This window comes from Macrobrachium rosenbergii, chromosome 21 (assembly GCF_040412425.1).
Source record: "Macrobrachium rosenbergii isolate ZJJX-2024 chromosome 21, ASM4041242v1, whole genome shotgun sequence".
Classification (NCBI taxonomy): Eukaryota; Metazoa; Arthropoda; class Malacostraca; order Decapoda; family Palaemonidae; genus Macrobrachium; species Macrobrachium rosenbergii.
In genome coordinates, this window is record NC_089761.1 from 52,696,083 (window position 1) to 52,716,772 (window position 20,690).

The 20,690-nt window shown below is 33.3% G+C and overlaps 1 protein-coding gene across 1 annotated transcript in view; it reads left to right on the plus strand.

Moving 5' to 3' along the window:
* LOC136850191 (acetylcholine receptor subunit alpha-like 1) overlaps window positions 1–20,690 on the plus strand; it is a 485,313-nt gene that overhangs the window by 423,270 nt on the left and 41,353 nt on the right. The window contains exon 3 of the mRNA XM_067123831.1: window positions 9,253–9,362. Within this exon, the coding sequence (XP_066979932.1) occupies window positions 9,253–9,362 (110 nt within the window). The remainder of the gene's footprint in view (window positions 1–9,252; window positions 9,363–20,690) is intronic.

Here is a 20,690-nt window from a genome sequence, read left to right on the forward strand (position 1 = left end):
TTTGCTCTGTGCTTCTAAGCCTACAAATCTTATAGACCTACAGGGTTTAACTAGAAAAACCTCAAAATATTAATGTAAATAGATGGGAATTTAACTGGTCCTGAAAACATTGAAATGAAACAGGTTTCGTTATCCCCATTCAGAGATGCTGTCCATAGCCCCATCAATAGTATCATAAAGATTAACCGAGATTGCGAACGAGCTTTCGAAGCGGCCTAAAAGGAAAAAAAAAAGGAGGGTGAAATTTGAAGAACTGAATTATACATATGCTATAATGGTCTTTAAGAGAAGCAGAAACCAATAAAGTATCTCCTAATTGAGTTTTCCTGCTTTCCCTCGTGTAATTATGGATTCTAATTGAATTTTCATGCTTTCCTCCATTATATGATTATGCAAGAACTGCAAATGAACGAAAGGATATTCATATACTTTATTTTCATATTTCACTAGAATTAATAACAAACTTAAAGCCTTTGGAAAAATGTATAAAATATCTGTTGACAATTAAACAAAAAAGATGATTTCGACTCCAGACCTTAATTAACCGTGTTTACCAGTGTTGATAATTAAAACGGGGATTTTAATACCACGCTTTTATTTGGCCATATTGTATACCTTATTTACACATGCCAGTGCCGTTTATTAAAACTTTGATATATACGAACACATAAGGCCTCAAATTACGATTCGAAATTTGTGACGTGAAGTAACCATCCAACAAGGTATCAATCATCAAAGATGAGCTGCAATTTCCACAAAATTATTTTCTATAAAAAATCAACAAATCACGCTTTTTTCATTTATTATATGACCGATCTGTATATGTGTGTATGCGTAATGGCATACAGTTCATGCAAATACATATAGCCACAAAGGAGGAAGAAAGAAAACTTAGTAGTTCGAGACCTATCATTTATGCTCTACATATATATATATATATATATATATATATATATATATATATATATATATATATATATATATATATATATATATATATATATATATATATATATATATATATATATATATATATATATAATATATATATAATATATATATATATATATGTATATATATGTATATATATGTATATATATGTATATATATGTATATATATATATATATATGTATATATATATATATATATATATATATATATATATATATATATATTTCTGACTCACATCAGGATCGAACCCAGGTCTTTCAATTGAAAGGCAAGGGCGCTGCCCACTAGGCCATACAAGTCAAAAGAGAAGTTGGAACTTGAGCGCAACTGCACACATGGAATTACCTGGGCAAGCTACCTGCTTGCATACCAGCGTGTTTTCCCCAACTTCCCGACTCAGCAATGACCCAACTGACAGCAATGGCCCAATTGAGGGATAATTCGAATGAAATGCTGTCAATTGGGTCATTGTTGAGTCGGGAAGTCAGGGAAAACACGCTGGTATGCAAGCAGTTAGCTTGCCCAGGCAATTCCTTGTGTGCAGTTGCGCTCAGGTTCCAGCTTCTTTTGTGACTTGTATGGCCTAGTGGGCAGCGACCTTGCCTTCCAATTGAAAGACCTGGGTTTGACCCTGATGTGAGTCAGAAATTTATTTCTGTGCCACACGTGACTGTGTGTTGATTATTATATATATATATATATATATATATATATATATATATATATATATATATATATTATATATATATATATATGGGATGTATTTTTTTTGCTTGGGATGTATTTTACTTCTACCTCAATTTGTTGAACTAAGAGATCATATATCATACACCACTCAAAACAAGCATGAATTTATGTTTCCTAGAATTCATCTTCCACAAATCTCTAATCACCTTCAGATTCTCTTCTCACAGCCCTTTTAACTGGGCCTTTTAACTCTTCTAGTGCCCTCAAGAGCTCAGCTGACACTGTCACGTACTATTCTCATTGCAATTGATGTGTCAAAGCCGATTCCCTCTTTCCTCATCTCATTTATGATTTCTAACTCGATTCTGCCCAGTAACTCCTAATAGTCTTCAACACCTATTATAATACTGATTAACTCTAAATCTTTTCATTCTATTTCACTAATCCCTTTTCTATCTAAAGCTATTCCATCCGTTTGTGCATACTCTGTCTTCATTACTTACGTTTTTATTACATTTAAATCCAGTATCCCTCGGTATATGATGTATTCTATTCGACAAACATTATAAATCTTGCGGTGTTTTGCAGATTAAAACACCATTACCTGCATATTCTGAGTATATTCAGTTTCATTCTTTACTGTAATATAAACCTCTTCCAACTGTATCCACCTATAAAATCTACGAAATGTGTAAACTGCAAAGGGAAATGTTATTACCTTGTAGCACCCCACCTTGCTTCTCCTTCGTCCATTGATACTTCCCGAGAATGCTATAATTTGCCAAGACCTTCCATAACACTGGTCTGTGGACATTAAAATGCCTTCTCGTCATCAGTACAATTCCTTCTAGTAATCAACAACAGCCATCAAAAGAGGATTTTTAAATTTCATGAACTACTGCATAATGTCTTAACAGAAATATCTCATCTGTGCAACTAATGCCTTTTCTAAAACCAGCCTCTTTACTTATAAGCTTTTATCAATTTCTTTCTCTAGCCTCTTGAGAAAGCATACCAAATATTTTCACTGCAAATTACGTAAGCACATGCGTTAACAGCTACCACACTCATTCAAGTCACGTTTCTTTGGCACCTTAGCTATGACTTCTACTTCTCAATTATCGGGCTTTGCTTCCTCACTCCTTATTCTGCAAAATAGTACAGTCAGTATATGAGGTGTCATTTCAATTTAGCTAGAATCACCTCTGCTGGGATTCACTCATTATGTTAAGTGTCTTTATTAATTCCACTTCAAAAACTTGAAATTCATTTCTCAGTAAATTCAAGTCTTCGTCCGCTTCTGGGGTATCAGTCCAGTTATCCCCTCATATCTCTTATGCATGACCTCACAAAATGTTCCGTCAAGCATTCTTCTGATGTTATTACTGATCCATCCTTCCTTTTGGCAGGTATTTTGTTCTGTGGGATACACTGACAGCCATGCCACTCCCTGTATATATATATATATATATATATATATATATATATATATATATATATATATATATATATATATATATATATATATATATATATATATATATATATATAATATATGTGTGAATGTATTATACAGAGAGAGAGAGAGAGAGAGAGAGAGAGAGAGAGAGAGAGAGAGAGAGAATCAAGCCGATGATATATGCTGAAATTTATGGCAAGTCTTTTTTTTTTTTTTTTATTTTTACTGATAAATTATTGATATGTCAGGCGTCAGTCTGTAAGTTACCAAACACCTGAAAGCTTTTTCATGACTGCTAAACTCTCTGTGAATTCATTTCAACTTACTTATCATACTGGTGCATTTTTATTGGGGATTTGAGTTCTTCATTGGAGGGATGGGTAGAGCTCTCGGCTAGCACGCTGTCGGCCCAGCGTTCGACTCTCCGACCAGCCAATGAAGAATTAGAGGAATTTATTTCTGGTGATAGAAATTCATTTCTCGTCATAATGTGGTTCGGATTCCACAATAAGCTGTAGGTCCCGTTGCTAGGTAACCAGTTGGATCTTAGCCACGTAAAATACATCTAATCCTTCGGGCCAGCCCTAGGAGAGCTGTTAATCAGCTCAGTAGTCTAGTTAAACTAAGATACACTTAACTTTTTTTTATTGGGGATTTGGTGACTTCCTTACAAATTTTCTTAAGAATTTCAAGCAGATGCGGAAACTTAATCCCTCAGGTCTTAAATTATTGTGGCAAACTTTCGAATGTTCGATCAGCACTTTGTATCGTTCCCTTCCAGGCTGCGCGGTATTTACCATACTCTGTAATTTTCTTATGGAATTTTAATAATTTAAGACGAGAAATTCATTTTCACTTTTCCCTGAGGTCTAAACTTTATTCTTAGCCATTTTTGTCAAAATAAAAGTATTGTTGTGTAATAAAAATTGATAATTAGCTTATATAATAAACTGTATTTCTATGTAAAAGACAAAAGCAAAGATTTTCGAACACCACCTGAACCGTGTTCTTCATCAGTGTTTACGTCAAAATGCAGAGCGAGAGGGCAGTTTTCCTATGAAGAGTTTTAAAATTGGGGGGTGGAGGGAAGTAGATAACAACCCATCACGGAAGTACTGGTTCGGGTGTTGTTAGGTGATTCCGAATTCAATCGGCAGTTGCGTCAACCTCCTTGACCTTCTGACTTGCGGTATTGCAACTGTCGGTTAAATTCAGAATTGCCTAACAGCACCCGGACCAGTGGTTCCGTAATGAGTTGTTATCTTCTCTCCCCGGCCGCCAGTTTTAAAAAGCTGCCCTCTTGCTTTCTATTTTAACGTAAACACTGATGAGGAAGACCGTTCTAACTTTGCTTTTGTCTTTTACATAACAATAAAGTTTACTATAAAATTGTGGATGTTTATTACACTGTTTTTCACGAGATTGTCAGTTTCTCAGCAAAAGTATTGTTGTTATTATTATCATTACTAGAAATTTTAATACTCGAAGTAATATCCAGTATACGGAAACTCAAAAGTAAAAGGTTAATACATCTTAATCATATATAATATACCATTCCACAATAGTGACGCTGTGGATGATTGTATATTATCCCTAACGAAGCTCTGCAGCACGAGATACACACAGTATATTCAGTAATGTAGGAAAATATAATAAGCCCAGTTTATAACTGGGTTTCTCAGTCTGCGACTTCGGATCGCAAACAAGGCCTTCTGCCAAGTCACGTTTCCAGATATGAAATATTCCAGTCAATTAACTAAAGAAGTTTAATTGTTTTCACTAAGAACGCATATTTCTTTCCAGTATCATCACCCAAAATCAAAGTTTCATAAACACTATGAAACACGTTACGGACCGATTAAGATGAAAAACATGCACTCCGTGAACAGACAATGAGATTTAAGGGCACTGAAAAGAGAGAGCCTCTGATCGAAGTCTTTGTCGCAGGAATTAACGCTGGAAACCCCTCCTTGACCTCCCTTCTTCCTTTTACAATCTTCCTACTTAAGCCTTCAAATACACGGTCTAGGATGCAGTAGTAGCTACTTACACATCGCCAGAATCGTCGGCCACAATTATCAAACAGACTTATCATCGACCAGGTCTCCTCTTCATCTTTGGCAATAATTATTAGCCTAATGGAATTATAATCCTCTGTCCCATTCGAAATCCCCACTATTAAGGTATTATAGGGTTACAGATGCTTCAGGAAACAGCTGATCACTGAGGAGAGAGAGGGGGCGAGCAGAATATAAAATTTTGAATACTAAAGACATGAAAGGGCCTTTCTCTTAGATATATTAATTCCTGGAGCAGGGCAAGTATCATAATACGGTTTACTATAAAAACAAATCGATTTCAGTTTACCTGGTTTATCTTGAAAACCAAGCAATCCACACAACTCAATACATAGTATTATTTGCTACTTTGCAGTCGTGCATTATCTTTTGTATTTTGCAATACTGCAGAAAATGAAATAAAGAAGTAATATATAAAAAGTCACATACGTTTGGCTAAGTTCCAGACGAGGCGACTGCAGTCACCAGACCTTCAAGAATATTCACCTTCCTTTTTAACAAAGATAGTTCATGCCACTTTGGGAATACTACAGGCCATAGACGGACGAGGGAAAACAAAATGTAAGTATTCAACAAGAGGTGAAAAGCGGAATGACAATTCCTTGTTTCAAATGCGAGCCTCCTTTAACATAGTAAGAGATAACATCGGTAATATCTAAAATGTATACAAGACGTATTATCACGCTATGTATGTACACACACAATATATATATATATATATATATATATATATATATATATATATATATATATATATATATATATATATATATATATATATGATATATATATATATATATATATATATATATATATATATATATATATATATATATATATATATATATATATATATAATGTGTGCGAGTGTGTCTTGGCTTAGTGAGAATATATGAAAAAGAATGGCACAAAAGGCGAGCATGTACAGTACGTGCCTGGTTAGATTTAAAGAATATAAAATAAAAACAGGCCGTTGACAGAGAAAGAGATAGTATTTTTGGTACATATGGAGTTCCTGTGGAAAAAAATGAGAATAGAGGCAATGTTGCGGAATTATGCTTGGAAATAGGTTTGATTTTTCGAAACGTGATTTCCAAAGAAAATAATCTCAAGCATAACTGGTAAAAGGCAAATTTGTGAATGAAATGGTAAGAAAAAAAAGTGGCTGGAGATTATCTAATCATTACTTGGTTGAAGCATAAGTTAGGATAGATATACAGCACATGTAGGAAAGGAAAGAGTAAATACATAATGTGAATGTAACTAAGCCAACTGAGTTGATGAGGCGATAAACATAATATGACATAGGGGCCACGATTTAAGGCTCTGAGGTGGAAGGAGTTAATGGGGAGTTTGTTCAATTCGACAATGACATCATAAGGACAGCAAGAAATTTTTGGGCAGAGGATGGTATGTGGAAGGAATAAAAACAGGAAGTGATGAGGTACAATTACATGAAAGAAGAGGTCTTGTACAGGTATACAAGAATGTTGATAAGGTAGTTAACGTTAAAATGAAAGGGAAAAGGCAAGTAACTGAAAAAGAGTGGAGAAGGTAAGGAAGAATTTTAGGAATAATAAGATGTCTTTGTATAAGTTTTCCAATTAAGAAAAGTTAAAGAACACGTGGATTAAAGAATGAAAGATACAAATGGAAAGCTATCTGGAGTGAATGGAGTCCTTCACTGATGGAATGTGTACTTTGACAGATTTATTGATGGACACAGAATGAGTGGCAGAGCTGCAAGATGGAAGTGTGGAACGGGTTAATGTCAATTCTGAAATGCTTGCTGAAATAACTTTAGAGTATATAAGGAGGACAATCATGAGACTGCATAACTGAAATACCAGGAGCTGATGGGATTTATAAGGAAAAGGTTGTTACACAACGAGTGAGGTAACCATTACTATTATTTATTAAGGTAAAAGTGATACCAGCGAGGGTAAGAACTGTCAAGTATACCAGAAGAGCCCTATAATAGGATTTTGACTGAGGATTGATAGGTGAAGACTGTACAGATTCTTCTTACAGCAGAAAGATGGTGTGTAAAACGGGTGTTTGTTACCAAACAGTTACATGAGAAGTTGAAATCATAAGAAAAAGTTCTATGAGACATATACGGACCCAGAAATTGTGCATCACAGAACTGGTGAAAAGTCGCGGGATAAGAAAATAAGTTGTGATTAAATTGTGGAATGTTTGACGTTTTGAGATGATACGTTGCTGACTGGTGACAATGAAGAGAAACTGGCCACCGAAAATGGATCTATCTCTCGGTGGTCTCGGCATAATGCTGTATAAGCGGCGGTCCATGAAAATTTAGCCACAGCCCGTTGGTGGCCTATCCTATATCGTTGCCAAAAGCACGATTATGGTTATCTTTAACCTCAAATAAAATAAAAACTACTGAGGCTAGAGGGCTGCAATTTGGTATGTTTAATGACTGGAGGGTGGATGATCAACATCGCAATTTGCAGCCCTCTAGCCTCAGTAGTTTTTAAGATCTGAGGGCAGACAGAAAAGTGCGGACAGAAAAAAGTGCGGACGGACAGACAAAGCCCGCACAATAGTTTTCTTTTACAGAAAACTAGAAGTTGAGTCTGTGGAGATGAACTATGTGCATATTATTTATGACAGACGGAAAACTGACGAGGTCAGAAATGTAAATATAAGTATATGTGGTTAAATGTTAGCGTTGGCGAAACTACTGATATAAATGCTTTGTGGGAAGGATGGAGGACGACAGGTTTGGGAAAGTGCGCGCAAATCACGGAGAGAAGACTTGGAAAAAGCAGGATAGATCGTTGAACGAGGTACTGGAAAGAACGGGTATTAATACCTGGGTAATCACGGGCATGCCAACAGTTGTTAATGAAACAATGTGTGGATGAGAATTAGACGTACTCTTTATGAGTATTCTATATAAGTGTATAACATAGCTACTGAACTGAAAATTTCCTGACCAAGGAGTTTAACCAGTACTCGATAAGTAATTCGGTTAAAAAATATCTTGCTACAATTATCAAACAAAGACTTAACAAATATCGGTTCCTTGATGAGAAATTAGACAAAGATTTTAAGTACAGATAATTATACGATAATTACTATTTATAACTTCGTTCGTAAGTCTGATGCGTTTCGAGGAAAATTTATACCTTACAACAGAAGAGTCATGTCTAGTTTAGAATCAGTGAATCATTATTTTATAAAAAGGGCGACTGAGCTCTTTATGTATGAATCATACGACGCTGATAAATTTTATGTCAAACTACTCTGTATTGACAATCATAGTGTAATAACTGCGACTATTTGTTATAGTTATGCATTTTTAATAGCGCACTCGCATGCAAAGAAGCATTACAATTGATAACCAGCAACAATGTAGAAATAAATTCAGAAGCTAGTATTTTAATGTTTACTAATTCGTGCACAGAAAACTGAAGCAACATGTTTCGAAGGCTACTCAGTAAGGCAACAAAAACTCATTAATTATTGAATCAGACTCGCAATAACAATCAAACTTCAATACACCAGACAGAATTAGTATTGAAACAAAGTTCAGTGTACATAAGAGCATTATGACAACAACTGAAAGTGAACCAAAAGTCTGCTAAACTTCCGTGCAGTGGCGTTAGTGTACATACCGATTTTATTCTCACAGCAGTTTAGAAGGCATCTAGAATTTCAGCCTCTTAGCTTCGCGCATTCAGCGAGTTATTTACTCTTTACGCAATGAAACATAACGGCTATTGCAACCACATTCACATATCCTCCATTTGCCTAAAAACAAATCTAGTTAATGGCATATTTACTTCTGCAAAGTGATGTTTCTAGCATTCCAGTAAAAACTCATAAATTATCACTTTCGCGTTGCATAATCAGGAGCTCTAAATGACAGGCTCGTTTTTATACACACAGGCACACACACACACAGAGAGAGAGAGAGAGAGAGAGAGAGAGAGAGAGAGAGAGAGAGAGAGATTAGAGCAACAAACGAAGTTAAAAGATATTTATGAGGCGAAGCAGTATCGTATTTCACACACAAAAACCCACTAATTTCCTTATCTTCTTTGCAGGAATGGAAGGATTATAAATTGGTGTGGAATCCTGATGACTATGGAGGTGTTCAGACTCTACACGTCCCATCTGAACATATATGGCTTCCTGATATAGTATTATATAACAAGTAAGTAAGAATCGCCCTTCCTGTTCCCTTCTTTCATTAACAACCCTGTATGAAATGTCAACTATTCTCCTTTAATGATATTGATCGCTAAGTATATGGATAACGTTAAGTAAATAGCTTTAGTGGAATACGGTCTTTCTTTTTCTCTAACAATCGGAGACTAGCACACAAATAAAACTGCCCTTTAAAACCAAGCACGCAAATATGCAAATATGTATGAAGGCTGTTGTATACAAATTTAAATAAACATACAACAAATATATACTCATATCCCTTGCCAATTCGTCAGGTAATAAAGCAAAGGGACTTAAATTTCCAAGACACTAAGGCAATTTTTTTTTCTAAAGAATCACATTATATACACTTAATTACGGAACAATATCTTGGACACATAAACTGAAGTGCCACGTTCAAATTTTATACGGTATGTATGTATGTTTATATTGTACATATATATATATATATATATATATATATATATATATATATATATATATATATATATATATATATATATATATATATATATATATATATATATATATCCTTACAGCCGTCTCCCCTTTCACTGGGTGCTCTAGCAAGTGGAAATAAGTCCTAGTCATAGCAAGATGCTAGCCACCTCCCATGCCTAACAGTACACGTCCCTAGGCTACATAAGCCCTGTCTGGTATATCACGATTTCCAGTCCACCTATTAGAAACTCAGTCCATAGATGTTTCATATTTCTTACATATGTTTTCTCCTTCTATTTTTATCAAACGACTTTTTCTTAACTATGGCTTAATTTTAACTCCATTCTATCTAACTTAAAATTTTGATCTAACTTTGGTTTTGCTTCAACCGGATAATATTTAGCTATATATCCCAGCCACCCCTCTTCTCACAATACATGAATTCACTTGTTTATCCTTCTATTTACCATTGCCACGTAACCCACCAAACTGCTCCCCTCACTTATAGATATACTTCTCTACAAACCATGTAATTCCAACAGCCAAACCTATTTTCGAACACATTTCCCCACTGCTTTTTCCATTCTCATATACTATAGGAATGTCATACCTTCTAAAAACGTTACCTCTTTCTGCCACCTACTTTTACATTTAAATCACCTACGACAACGACCCGTGGATAGATTTATAATCTCCTTAAAATTTCTCTTCTTCTTGGGTCAAAGGGCCTGTTTGTTCATTATTACAATTTTATTTTATATTTGTGCTTAATATTAGTGAACATATATTTTATATACATATATATATATATATATATATATATATATATATATATATATATATATATATATATATATATATATATATATATATATATATATATATATATATATATATATATATATGATATTTATCACATCATATGATTCATATACAATATATATATAGACTACAAACATCACTTTGATTCATATATTCAATTACAAACTCTACCAATTGCTTACCTCGGAAATAATATATTTTCATATATGTTACTGAAGAGGAATTTTTTAGTTGATAATAAGTCCAGACTTATTATCAACTAAAAATTCCTTCGGTAAACATATATGAAAATATATTATTTCCGAGGTAGAGCGAATTGATATTAAAGGACGTTTGTAGCTTTATGATATATATATATATATATATATATATATATATATATATATATATATATATATATATATATATATATAGTAAAATAACAAATATACGAGCGTGATTTTAGTTTTCAAAATAACAAAGCTTGAACGTGATTTTATATTTCAATTTTAATATATATATAGTAGCTTCAACTAATATATATATATATATATATATATATATATATATATATATATATATATATATATATATATATATATATATATATGTATATATACTGTATATAATTTATATACTGCATATATATACACACATATATAAGTGGTTTATATACCATAATAAAACTGCACATGGTTTAATCATAAACAGCATAATTGAAAAATACTTGTTCGCCAAGTTCAAGCAAATTGCTACGACGATATTGGAATTCAAATTAGGCTGACATACACTATGAAGGGAAAAAATGAGAAAGTTTGTCAATTTAATACGCAATATTGGTGATCACTTTGGAAGTCATTAAAGTGAGCGCCAGTGCAAATATTAATCAATATCTCGTTACAGAGAAGACTGGACTATTAGCAATAATAGTAAAATTGCTTTTGGGCCATAAAATAAAATTAAAGGCGCATAATAACCAAGTAGCGTTTATAATGATCGGATCATATGAAACAGCCATGATTTTCATAATTAATTAATGACTTTTTAAAGTAACTCTCAATCGTACTGCCGCATGCCAATTGGCGTCAGTAACCATGGTGGCTACTCTGTCAGACAGCTTTCAACTAATCAGTCGAGTACATACTACAGATTATATAAAAGTAAAAAAATAACACGAATATGATGTAACATGGTACCATATACATGTATATTTAAAAAAAAAAAAAAAGAATCATAATTACCATTCCATTCCTATGAAAACTGAAAAATTAGTTGAGATATAACCTTTCCATTGCCTGCAGGATTTTATTAAAAGAATATAGTTCATTAATTTCTTATAAAGAGATCATTTTAGGAGGGCCAACGCAAACCCATATTTTCCAATACAATAACGACTATACGAAGACTGAACATGAAGAAAAATTCATTATTCTGACACGAGTGAGGAGGAGAAACTGCTGGCTGTAGCAGCAGCAAAAAACAGCTAAGCTCAGAACACTGATTTAGTAATAATTGAAATTATTACAAACATCAACGTTCACATATACTTGTAAAATAATGAAGATATAGGCATATCTGTTAGCCCAAGACTTTCTGCCAGATGAGTTGAATTATAAACTTGAAAATCGCAGGTTATGTTTCTGTCTCTTTTTTTGTATCTAACAAAAACGTTTGCTAACAAAAAAGCACATAAATCTTATTATAATTTAAGCATCCTCATAAAAGGAGTCGCCAATAATAGCAAGGTCAAATTTATTTCCAATACAGTGAAAAAATTATAGGATGGTTCCACAATAAGTAAACTAAATTACACAAACACACAACTATAACCATTATTAACAAAACCATTTTTTGTATAATTTACAATGATATGACCGCATATGTGGTAAATATACAAGGCATGTGCCTTACAAGACGTTTCCCAGGAGAATGCATTCACAACATCACCTAAGAAATGAATTAGAATTAAACCTCAGGTATCTAAATAAGCGTTTCTAAAAATTTGGTAGAAAAGCATCATCCGATTCCAAAACCTCTAAGTGAAGTGGGGAAAATACAAAGACCAGGATGTCTTGACTAAGAACGGCCATACACTGTCCCCACTGCACCGGTATTCGATCAGCAGAAACATATAGTACATTACTTGGATAATTTTCATCGACGGAAATTTCCCTCGTTTTCTGTAATACCTGAGATCTACAAATAGTATCTGGGCATTTAATTATAGAAGTGAATCCCCAGTTTATCATAGTTAAACTTAAGTTATGCACTGTGCACAGAGTACCAAGACGCCAATGCAGCAAGTAAAAGCATCACACGTGCACGTAATCAACCACATACATACATATATTACACACACACACACACACACACACACACACATATATATATATATATATATATATATATATATATATATATATATATATATATATATATATATATATATATATATATATATATATATATATATATATATATATATATATATATATATATATATATATATATATATATATATATATATATATATATATATATATATATATATATATATAAAATATATCAAATTTTACGCGTGACATTTTGATACTTTTAACCATTAAAACACAAATAACCCAATAATAAAAGTTCACTTTGCTTCGGGAACAACTTACCCACCGGAAACAATGTATGAAGAGTGAACCTACTTGGCTAAAGTCAGCCCTAATTCTTCTTGGGATGATAAGTGGGTTTCAGTGTATTTAACAGCTCTGCCATCAAGAGCGATACTATCTGATTTTGAATTTATTTGATATTCTTGCCGAATCCATAATCTACACTTTGAATCAAATCAACTCGGTTTTACCATGATAGCTAAGAAACAGTAAACTTGTAACACATGGTTACATTGACATACATTTTGTCACTAATTTTTCAAAAGGCATTTCCGTACAAAAAAAAAATCAACTATACAGTATATGCCCATTATTACAAAATTCGCTTTACCTTGGAAATAATTGACACCTAAAGATAATAATTAAGTTAACTGCAAATACCCCGCTAATTTATATGAAGACAAATCTGATATAAACAACAATCTGACAGAAAATTTTGACTAAAAACGAACAAAACTACTGTTCAGAGAACAACATAATCGGGCGTCTGACACGAACTTAACTATAAATTCATGCAGAAACGCAGATCACGGGAGGTTTTAACAACCGTGAAAGCTTTCTAGCGGTGAAAATCAGCCCAGTACCGTATACAATGAAGCAACAGGTAATCCCGTACAGGGCAAATTTAATGTCCATCATACAACAGGCAAACAAAGAGATTAATGGTCATGGACTAGGTAAACTGCCAATCATCATATCACAAGAGCCGCCTACGCAAGTCCAGACACACACAGCGACGCATTTAGTTGAAGTTCTTTTTGAACCTTTTACGAGCTGAAATAGAAGGCAAATGCTCATTCTGAATAGATAAATATAAAATCTTAATGGATAGTTTGATAGGGATAAAAAAAAAAGTGGGGTTTATAACCTACTACTTAGAGGTAAAAATGAAAATTAAATGCCATGAAAAAAGAGTGTAAGCAATAAAGCTGCCTGGATCAAAAGGAGCCGCAGAATTACAAGGATTCCCAAACAAATGAACGGAGAATATAGAAGAAAAGTAAAGCGAATACTGTGGACAGAAAAGAACTGGTCATCATAAGAAAACAATAGTGCAGTTTCAGAATTTAAATCATTATCAATTATATTGTTGGATAACTTCTATAAGAGGAACTAGTTTGGATAATCTGTGAGTACTGATAAATAATACCATCGTTTCTCACAAAGTTACTTTTTCCATAACTCCGCCAATTTTTGTTTTATTTTATATAGGGTACTCGTACGAATTAGAACAAGGGGCAAAAGCACCCCGCCTGTTTCCGAGTTTATATTTAACAAGGAAAAATATAGTAGATCTATGGGCTGGATAGGCAATATATTTAACGAAGAAAAATATAGCGGATCTATGGACTGGATGGGCGATAGTCCGCCGGGACTCAAAATGACTTGGTTCTTTTTCTTCAATGTTTCGTTCGCTGATAGGAAATCTAGTAAGTATTTGCAACACAAGAAATAATCTGGTAACCTATGTTGCTATTCGCCGATATCTTATCCCTCCTTTAAACTAATCACTGGAGAAGGCAATCATTTAACTTATTCATTATCATCTCTGCGTAATAACTTGTCGGGGTCACTCTTTTTAACGAGCCTTTTCCAAGTGTTCTATCTTGTGTCCTCCTCTCGCCTATTCCTTCGTCTCTCATGTCTTCTCGAAGACCTTTTTCCCCGATATAGAAAACAAAAAGTATTTGGATGTAGCTATCAAATACACTAAGATGACAACACGCCTCCAAGAAGACTTCACAGTTCACGTCCCATACTTAAGTCACTAAACTGGATTTTCATTTTGGTTGTGGCGAAAAACATTGATTGCATGTGAACAGTAGATTCTAAATCCACTGTCCCTTTATCAGCTTAGTATTAATAAGACTGAAGAAAATACGTACTTAATTCACTTTTGTGCAAAAATACATTGCTTTGCTATAAGAACGGAAAAGGAATGAGCCATTGGACGAAATAATTTGGTTACAGTTAGATGGGCTCGACATAATTCAAATGCTCAGGCATAAAATACATTTTGGTAATGTATAATGTTAGTGAACCACTAGGCTTGGATACTCAATATTGCTTGTTTGCTTAACAACAAAATTGTCGTTTACAATGAAACTTTCCATGTTAATAAACATTTTTATTCCTTTAACAATACGTCTTAATTATTATAAGTAGCGAAACTAGAAAAGGCATTGAAGATTTGTTCATGTGCTTTCAAGTAAAATATTTTGAGAACTGGCCATCGTGACCCAAGGTGTCAATCAATGTAATAACCACACCTTTGATTGGCCTACCCATTCAACACAAGGAGTTTTTCATGCAAAACAAAATAAGTATTCAGAATAAATCTATTATTACAAAGGTCATTTTACGTGAGACGTATTTAATTATGCACGTAAGCTTCTTATCCAAGAAAAAATAAAAATGACTTACAGATGGAGAAAATCTTGCAAAATGAACAGCTATGGTACTTAACGAAAGGTATTAGAATACTCAGGTTTCATGAGAGATATTTCTCGCCGAACTGACAATAATGATTCATACACTAGAGCTTTTTGACAGGTGAGATCGCATTTTCTGTAGCAAAACACGAAATAGCAAAAAAAATGAAAAATAAAAATCCGTCAGTTGCCAGTTACTGTTTCCAAAGTTATATTCAGGATTCTGTTCTCGTATCTTGTGGAGCCCACTGGGCAAATAATAATTAAATCGCATTTTTCCTTAGATAAAGTAAGAGTTTTCGCATACCTAACATCAAATTTAGTTCTTAGTTCTTAACGGCACTGAATCTACCCTCAAAATATTATTTTACTGAAATAAAGGCCTTAAAAACGGCGAAAAGGGACATTTCATGCAAACGAAATGACCCAAAACTAACTTTGTCTTCGAAAATCAGAAATTGTGTAGCGATGGAAATAGTATTTTTTCACTTAACAACACATGCTTCTCCTTTTACGCATTAAAATTGAACTATTTTCATGGTTTCCTTCGGGGCTTTAGCCTTGAAAATGAGTAACGATAAAAGATATTGGAAAAGTCGTGTCACACAATCATACACATCACAAGCATACAAACACTGTTGAGAACTGAATTCGAGAAAGACTATGCCATAAAAGGCGTGTGTGTATGTATGTGTTTGTGTATATAGTATATATATGATTATATATATATATATATATATATATATATATATATATATAAATATATATATATATATATATATATATATATATATATATATATATATATATATATATATATAATATATATGTATAATATATTTACTAATATATACATATATAACATTTATGCATACATATACAGTATATACAAATATATATGTGTGATATATAGTAAACATATTACAGGATATATATGCACATACACACATATATATATATACATACAAACTAAATAATGCATAAACTAATAGTGAATCCAGGCTTGTGAGTTTGGATGTGGTATCATTATTCACAAAGGTACCCACTGACGATCTGCTGGAGTTTTTACCGAATTTATTATAAAACAGACAGTTTGTAGGGCAATGGGTAGCCATGTAACTCCAGTGTAAAGTCACTTGTGTGTGGAATTTTTGAAAGCAAAATATTAAACAAAATCATTCCATGGAATATAGTATGGTTCATGTCTGTTGACGATATAATTTGTATATGGCCCGGGAATGTAAATGTAATAACGTTTTTGACACGTTAAATCAATTAGTACCATCAATTAAATTCACTATGGAAATGGAAAAGGTTGGGTGCCTACGTTTTTGGATTGCCTAATACATGGAACTAGTAGTGTGTTTAAATAGTGTTTACATAAAACCTACTAATATCTCTGCCATGAGCATTTTTATTCTGGTCAGAGTAATAGTTATGAAATCAGTCTACACACCTATGTTTTTAAGAGTATTAGGTATATGAAGCCTTGAATATAATAGGAATACATGCAAGAAATTGAAAAATTCTGAATGTGTATAAGACAATGTAACAGAAGTGGCAAAACAGACTTTACATCAAACTAACAACACAAAAAATTTGCTTGTACTGCCTTGTAATAATAATATGAAACATTTCACATCTTATGAATTTTGCAATTAATGTATCATTTAAGGACAATGAAACATGTACTTAAAAAAGAACTCTCCCGTCATTACTAAAGGGTGTGTATATAAAATTCCATGTAAACCTTGTGATAACTTTTATATTGTAAAACTGGAAAAACACTGGAAAAGAGAACTGAAAAGCATAAAAAATGTGTAAGATATGCAGAGGTGAACAGTGGTATCTTTGCACATGTTAGCGAGACCAATCATACAATCAACAGGGCAGGGACGAAAGAGATAGCTCACTCTAATGATGCACTGGAAAGTTTTATAAAAGACAGTTAAGGCCATAACATGAATATCAGTCAAGGCATGTATAAACTTGAGTCTTTAATTTCAATTTTGTGAAATGTTTAAATTTTATGGAAGATAGTAGATATGTACAGAAAAAATGATAATCAATACTTGTAAAAAATAGTACGGTGCCCTAGCATTAATGTTCCAGCCCGAGAAGAACCCTAAAAGGGTTCAGAGGTCTGGTTAAACAAATCATTTATAACTAACTAACTGGCATTAATGAGTTTTATCGCCCGTCCCACTTTGACACCTGTCAGGTGTGGAGCTTTAGTCTCTAACGGTTGGTATGTTTGTCCGTAAGTCCCCCTAGCACGTATATTATGATTTCTACCACTATGTACCAGTCACTCATTAATGACTTGGAATTCAAAACTGTCAGAACGTCTCAGTCACTTATTTTGTTCACCTGTGGCGATATGCAAGAAACAAATCAGGAGTTAATGTCTTTACGATCATAAAAATATAATGCAAATAAATTTATATATATATATATATATATATATATATATATATGTGTGTGTGTGTGTGTGTGTGTGTATGCATACATGTATGTGTGTATATGTATATATATATATATGTATATATGTGTATATATAATATATATATAAAATACTGAACATGCCTATATAAAAGAAACAAAGGAGGGCCAGAAGCCGTTATATTTCGGCTAGAATTTCCGCCCTTTTACGAACAATAAACATTGCTCGTAAGCGGGTAGAGGTACCACTCGAAATATGGCGCTTCGGTTTCTCTTTGTTTCTTCTAAATAGCCATATTTTTATAAAACCTGTACTTGCCATATATATATATATATATATATATATATATATATATATATATATATATATATATATATATATATATATATATATATATATACACACACACATATATAGTGGGTGTGCGTGTGTGTAATGTACATAGATATGCAAAAGATTATGTAAAAAACAATATCTTTAAATATAAAATTGTCAATAAAATCTGGGTCTCTCTAAGTACAATCACGCGTAGTTAAGTACGCCATGCACTTGAAACCGAAGCTAACGATACCATCGAATCGAGGAAAGGCACGGCATGAAACAGTACTGATTTAACAGTGATGCCATGTGGAACCATCGCCCAACCCAATATGTAAGCCTGATCATCACGCAACTCGGTAATGCACAAATTCTCTCCAACCTATGTATTATTATTATTATTATTATTATTATTATTATTATTATTATTATTATTATTATTATTATTATTATTCATAAGATGAACCCTATTCATATGGAACACGCCTACATGGGCCACTGACTTGAAATTCAAGCTTCCAAAGAATATGGTATTCATTCGAAAGAAGTAACAGAAGGTAATGGGGAATACAGAAAGAGGAGATCAGCTATTAGAAAAACAAAACAATGTACCGCTTTGTGAAAAACCCTCACCTTCAAGAGAATTAAGGATGAGGTTTTTGACACTGACTTCAGAGTTGAGGGAAAGGTCACCCCCCATTACAATGATTATAATATCTTCCAAGTTTAAGATCTGTTTTCTATCAAAATTTAGTTTTTGATTCCATGCTGAATATGAACATAGATACATGCACCCTCTTCCTCGGTGAACTTATAGAGGAAAATAGAAAATACAGCACGTCTTATGAAAAGTCTATTTAGTATATTTACATGAAGAAAATATATATTAGCAACAAACATGGCAAAACCTAGAATCTTTTAATAAACAGCGGGTGTCATGACTGCATGGTGAAAGTGTTTCCTTAAAATAATATAATTACTGATTCCCGAGCACATAAACTGAATGTATACTGGTTTCCACCACGTAACCAGTGCCACAGAATCTGTAAAGTTAAGTCATACAGGGGATGCTCAGAGTACACCTTGCTGAGCGTAATTTCCACGGTGGTAGCGTTGACTTCTCGTGTATGGGCCTTAATTCAACAAAGGAGTACCCAGGCTAGCTATCAGGGCCGTGACAACTAGCGATGATCACTCTGAGGGATCGGTGGGTTCTGTCGAATATACCATTGGTAGCTGGGTTATGTGCTTAGGTGAAGTATACATTTGTTGCCAGTGATTTAGCTAAGGCGTCCACATTTCGGAAGTGACAGATTGCTCTCTGTCGAAGGTGAAGACGTCGGGTATGCCAAAATAGCTGACTTGGCCATCGGGCAGTGCTTCAGCAACGTTCAGAATATAGTCTACTTTCCGCCTACGTTATAATAAAAGCTTCTCCTTTGTAAAACTTCTAGTAATAATGTTAGGGTTCGAATGTATTAGTGTAATGGTTGTTGGAGATAATATGAAGTAACACGGATAAAAAAAATATCCTGATCAATCAAAAAAATCAGTATTTTGACTGCTACAAAAACCTTTGGTAAACATTACGTAATTTTTATGGATAAACCGAAAGTAAATACTGACAAAATTATAAAAGTGAATTAATTTTGAAGACAAGTTTGCTATGAGTTCGATTCAATTTGAGAAGTACAGAAAAAAAGAGGACCCAGAGAAACAGCCAATTACACTTTCCCAGGGAGAATCTTTAAACTAATTTTTACTTTCGCTTTCCTTGTCTTTGGACAAACTTCCAAAACCTTTTGATTAAATAATTCACGTTTGAGTTTTCTTTTTGGTGACACCCGAAACTTTTTAAGTGCATCAATTACAGAGTTTGTAGCCTCGCATCCCGTTTCCGCGTTTTGATATGTATAAAGGGGGGAACATTCAGCATCTTTTCCGTGATATTGCCAGCAACGTCTGTGAACGCCGAGTACATGATATAATTCTAAACGATGATTCAGTCCTACCTGATTCCTCTAGAGATAAATTTCTTCAAGTAAGAATAAAATTGGACTAATCCTACATAATCTGACCTCTGAGAGCACAGAAATACACAGGTGCTTTGGAAAATACAACTTGCTTCTTTGCTCCTTAGAACATCATGTAAATAATCGTTGCATAGACAAAAATAACTTATGACTGATTCTTCAGGTAAAATGAGGGAAACAGTGACCAGT